At 41.1% G+C, this 5,964-nt stretch overlaps 1 protein-coding gene across 1 annotated transcript in view; it reads left to right on the top strand.

Annotated features, from left to right (window-relative positions):
• Lrrc37a (leucine rich repeat containing 37A) overlaps window positions 1–5,964 on the top strand; it is a 60,423-nt gene that overhangs the window by 10,146 nt on the left and 44,313 nt on the right. The window contains 3 exon segments of the mRNA XM_029565976.1: window positions 2,421–2,492; window positions 3,103–3,174; window positions 4,531–4,611. Of these exon segments, the coding sequence (XP_029421836.1) occupies window positions 2,421–2,492; window positions 3,103–3,174; window positions 4,531–4,611 (225 nt within the window).

The raw sequence follows: 5,964 nt of genomic DNA, 5'->3' as shown, positions 1-5,964 counted from the left end.
TGAAATCCATGCACTGACTCTCCTCTCTCTGCCGCACCCCAATGTCCTGTTGTAATGGAGATTGCATGGTTCTAAGCGGGTACCAGATTCCCGCCGAAGGCTCCTGAGCCATAGCAATCATGGGAGGTGCAAGAGCCTTTGGAGGGGGTGCTGGGGTGGTCCTAATTCTTTTCTCCTTGTTCTTTAACAGTTCCTTCTTCACAGCGTCTCTGTCCTTAATTGCTTAATTTCCCAGTGATCAGGACACTTCTCCTGATCATACTCAACCATCTCCTCTCCTAGGGCAGACTCATCCTCAGGGTCAAGAGATCCCTCTTCTGGCCCCAGACGGGGTTCCTCATAATAGGGTGGATCTGGTTCTGGTGGAGCGGAAGGTTTGGTTTCACTTTTGTCCCAGCCATAGCTTATGGGATTCTCCTCTTCAGTCTCAGCCTTTGCTCCTAGGGCCCCAAGTATATTCCTTACAAAAACTGAGCGACTGTTTCCTTGCCCCATCTTCTCCCAAGATGAATACTCACTGCTCCCCAATTGTACCGAGTGCACTCACTTAACTTCTCCAGCGGTGTCCTTCACTTTATCCCCTACTTTTCAGGTCTCTGTTCCAGGCGCCACTTGCCGGTGCCAGCCGGCCAAAACGGACAGTACCTGAAAGGGGGAGTGAGGATTGAAAGAAATAAAAGGAGACAGAAAAGATGCTTCTTGGGAGGGCTCACAGTAAATACTGCAGCCTAGATTTATTTCAGTTCTGCCTTTTTATACAGAAGAACTCAATTAGTTACAATTGCTGTATTTCCCCACCTGTATCTGAGGGTCAGGGAGTGGTCAGATCAAAGACTTCTTGGATCCTTTTGTTTACCACTAATGCCTCAAGGTCAAGTATTGTGAGGCTCTCCAGAAAACTCCTTCCTCCTGAATGGGCAGGTTAAGTACTGGTTTGCATGACACAAACTCAGTAAAAAGGCTGCCAACAGCTCAATGATTAGCGGCTCCCGACAGATATTGAAGCCCTTTTTGTGCCATAATTCCTCACCTTTGAGGTAACCACTACTCTGAGTTTGGTATACATCTTTCCAGACATATTTGCATATAGAAAAATAGGTTGATCATTGATTTCCTTATCTTTTGAAATTTTAATTTTCTTTAAAAAACTTTTTAATTAAAAATTTTAAATTATTTTTAATTTTTGTGTATGAGTGTATTGCCTGCATGTATATAAATGCACCCATGTCTTGCAGTGCCCATGAGGGTCAGAAGAGGGCGTCAGATCCCCTGGAACTGGAGTTATGGATGGTTGTGAGCCACCATGTGGGGGCTGGGAATCAAACCCAGGTCCTCTGCAAGAGCAGCCAGTGCTCTTAACTGCTGAGCCATCTCTCCAACCCCTTAAATTTTTTTTTTTTTTAAATTTTATGTAAGTGCACTCATGCACGCAATACCCATGGAGGTCAAAAGAGGGCATTGGATCCCTGGAACTGGAGCTATGGGTTATGGAGTTATGGAGTTATGGTTGTGAGCTACCATGTAGGTGTTGAAAACCAACCCAGGTCCTCTGCAAGAGCAGTCAGTGCTTTTAACAGCACTGAGCCCATCACTTTTAACAGTTGAGCCCATTGCTCCAGTCCTTTTTTTGTTGTTACTGTTATTGCTCTGTTTTAATTTTTTCTTTTGCTTAATTTTTACGTATATGTGTGTATTGAGTGCATGTATGCTAGTGTGGCCATGCCATGCAATGCCTGCAGAGGACAGGAGAGAGTGTCAGATTTCCCTGAAACTGGAGCTTCAGACAGTTGTTAGCTACCATATGGGTTCTGGGAATCGAACCCAGGTCCTTTGCAAGAACAGTGAAGGCTTTTAACCACTGAGCCATCTCTCCAACCTCTATTTATTTTTGTTTTATGTGTATGGGTGTTTTGCCTGCCTGTATGTAAGTACACCATGTATATACAGTACCCATGGAGACCAGAAGAGGATGTTGAATCCCCTGGAACTGGAGTTACAGCCAGTTGTTAGCTGCCGTGTGGGTGCTGGGAACCAAATCTAGGTCCTCTGCAAGAACAAGTGAGTGCTCTTAACCACTGAGCCACTTCTCCAGCCCTAGATAAGGAATTTTTTTTTCTTTTTTTTTTTTTGGTCTTTTTGAGACAGGGTCTCCCTATAGCCCCAGCTGACCTGGAACTTGCTATGTAGACCAGACTGGCTCTGAACTCACCAAGATCTGCCTGCCTCTGCCTCCCAAGTGCTGGGATTAAAGGCCAGTGTGCCACTGGCCCCAAGATAAGGAATTTTAATTGCCCTAAAAGAAGTGGTACCAACTTATACTCTAGGATATTGACACCATTCACTTCTCCACACCATTTCACCACTAGATGTTCTCCATTTGTTTGATGATTTTTGATCCAGATAACCTTTTCATATTCCAGAATTCTCAGTGAGAATCACCTGACTGAATTACATAAGGAGTCATTTGAAGGCCTGCTGTCACTCCAGTATTTGTAAGTTAATTATTCACATTTATTTGGGAGCTATAAGCTAGCTATGAATGAACAAGGGGCTCAATTACAGATAAATACTAAAATCTCTTCTATAAAATTGTGTAATTACTGACTAGGCATGGCAGTGCATGCCTATAATCCCAGTATAGGGAGGTTAAAAACAGGAGGATTGCCAGGCGTGGTGGCGCAAGCCTTTAGTCCCAGCACTCGGGAGGCAGAGGCAGGTGGATCTCTGGGAGTTCAAGGCCAGCCTGGTCTACATAGTGAGTTCCAGGACAGCTGGGGCTACAGGGAGACCCTGTCTCAAAAAGACAAAGAAAAAAAAAATTAAAAGTTACATGGTAATTCTTCTCGCAGGAAAGACTGCCTCCAAATTCTACTGGGATCTATAGTTATTTATTTATATATGAAGATCATGAAGGTGAGACATTGAGGATAGGGGTGGACAGGGTTAGTTGCTTTAGAAAGTTCAAGTGAAAATCCAAAGGTTTACAGTTTAGACAAAAACAATGTTCAATATTACCAATTCTAAAATCTATTATTTATTCATACTAATTAGATATCTATCTAATAGCTAATCAAAGCAATATTTCTCTTTTACTTTTCCCAGGGATTTATCCTGCAATAAGATACACTATATTGAAAGAAGGACATTTGAATTGTTACCTTTTTTGAAGTATATGTAAGTTACAAATATAACTCCTTCATATTTACAAATTCTGATATATGATTAAAATTTTGCTAGTAGGAAATAAGCCGAACTCAGAAAGGCAAATATTGCATGTTTTGTTTCATGTACGGAAACTAGACTTACAATGTTTTGTTTTCAGTGCTGGGACCGAACCCAGGGCCTTGTGCTTGCTAGGCAAGCAGTCTACCAATGAGCTAAATCCAGAACCCCTAGATTGATATGTAAACATATGTGAGATGAAAGTAGATGATGGACTATGAGGGGTGAGAAAGGAGTCTAGAAGATACAGAACAAGAGAGGATAATATGAGGATAACAAAATGTCTGTTTTCCCATATGAAATCCAGACTGAATACATGTATACACACACATATATGTAACATGAAAGGCAAAGTAGGAGTCTATGGTGAGGAAGGGGACCAGTAAAGAGGCAGGGAGTGGGAGGTGGTGGCAAGGATAAGAGTAAAGTACAAGTTTTATGTATATAAATGTCATTATGAAACCCATCTTATTTTATTTATTTATTTTTTTGAGACAGGATCTCCCTGTTGTCCCAGCTGGCCTGGAACTCACTATGTAAACCAGGCTGGCCTTGATCTCACAGATCGGTCTGCTTCTGCCTCCCAAGTGCTGGGATTAAAGGTGTGAGCCACCATGCCCAGCTGAAACACATTATTTTTTATACACTAACTAAAAAAACCTTATGACTAGTAGAAAGTTACTAAAATTATATGGCAAATTCTTTCAAAAACTTTTTAATGTATTTGTGGGGGGTTGCATACATGCATATTCATGCATCTGTGCATTCTCACAGGACTTGGGAGCATTGATTATCTCCTCTCACCATGTGGGTCTTGAGAACAGAGCTCAGGCTTGGTGGCAAGTGTCTTTACTCACTGAGCCATCCTGCCAGCCCAGATTCTGTAGTAAAGACGAGTGTGAGAATTCTTACAAGTCAGTGAGTTATAACATAAGAACTGTTGATAAGTTACTGATATCTACTGGACAAACATCCAGGACTATTGCTAAACATCCTTGTGAACAAACTTCCACAAAATAGTCCATCCCCAAATGACAGTGGTGCTGACATCATGAAACCCTCTTCTAGAGAAGGTCATTGAAAGAATTTATTGATCACTCACTGTAGCTAGTGCGTTACATGAATAAATATGAAAACATAAATTGTAAGCCAGTATTGTCCAAAGTGTGATTTCCTTATTGTATGGGAAAAAATATTGAGGTTATATTTAATAATGTATAAAATAGAGTGATTGTTAAATGATAAATGTTCTAAAGAATATTTCCCACCCACCCCCTTTGGCTTATAGTTGTTTTGTTTTGTTTTTAGAAACCTTGGGTGCAATTTACTCACAGAACTGAGCTTTGGAACATTTCAGGCATGGCATGGAATGCAGTTTTTACAGAATTTGTAAGTGAAGTAGAAGTTAAAACACATGTAAAAAAAAAACAACAAAAAAACCCAACTATGTGTTAGAAACCCCATACAGTTACTGATTCACTGAGTTTAAGTCCTGTGTGAACTTCGAAAAGTATGTCTTAGGATCCGTTCTTTTCCAATGAGGAAGCTAAGGCAGAGGACAAGAAACTTGCTTTCCTAGTCCTGACCTTCAGCATGGGCACTAGAAGACATCACACAAGTAGCACTCAGTAGACAGTCAAGAGGCCCCAGTGCCAAGGCTCTGATACACTAATGGTGTTGGAGCTCCACTTGTGAGTTTGACTGTGATTCCTTTTCACATGCACAGTTCCTAGCTGCTTCGAGGGATGCCATGTAACTGCAAAGAGTAAAGACAAACACGAAGTCCCCCAGGGAGCAAAAGGTGTGGGTGCTTTCTTAGAAATGGTAAAGCAGAAAAGTCCTGAAAAACTGCCCCGGGGACTTCTGTCCCCAATCATCCAGAACACTAGTTTTCAGGATGTGTATACCTCTGAAGTTATGAATTATCTGTGTGCAACAAGGCACCTTTGCATGATGGGATAAGATTGTGTCTCCATTAAGCAATGTGATGAAAAATGTTCATAAAGAAAATATATTGATATTGTTAGGGTCCGTGACTCGATGGGTCCCCTCCAGATAACAAATACACGGGATTGGAGATGTAAAAATCAAGCAGAGTCTTTACTTTCCAGCTAGCTGGGGTCGACTGGCTTCCCAAGACATGCAAGTCTGGTCAGAACGATCGACCCCAATTCAGTTTTAGGTACAGATTATATAGGCTCACATAGTCATTACACAAAAAGCATTCCTCAGCAGACACTTTGATCAAACATCTTCTAAAAGCTATAGTTTCGGTTAAACATCTTTTCCAGGAAGGGTAGATCTGGTGTAAGCCTGGTGCAACTTCCCTCTCTTTGTTCCTTATCGGTTATCTGGTATGTGCAAACAGGCCTACAGGACACATTGTAAATCAACTGAGTCTGGGGTCCAGGGTCCAGGAAGGAGGTTTACAGCACTTCAATTCTTAGCATTTCAACTAGGTTAATCATCCATGTGTGGTAGATACAAATCAGGCAGAACAGGCAAGCTTAGCAAGTAAATCTAAATCAACATTTTAAACAGAGTTTTCTATCAAAATGCAGAGCTCTTACAGCAGTCATCAAGGTATTTCAATTTTTTTATTTTTCTTTTTTTTTTCCCCAACATCTATAATAGAATTTTTCAATCAATAAATAAGGCAGTTTATCTTCATGAGGTAATGTCTTAGTTTATTAGGTCAGCACAATGAAGTTCCATAGACTGGCTAGCCGAATGAAGAGATAT

This window comes from Nannospalax galili, unplaced genomic scaffold (assembly GCF_000622305.1).
Source record: "Nannospalax galili isolate Female #2095 unplaced genomic scaffold, S.galili_v1.0 scaffold95, whole genome shotgun sequence".
Lineage (NCBI taxonomy): Eukaryota > Metazoa > Chordata > Mammalia > Rodentia > Spalacidae > Nannospalax > Nannospalax galili.
This window is presented reverse-complemented; position numbering and strand designations above follow the sequence as displayed.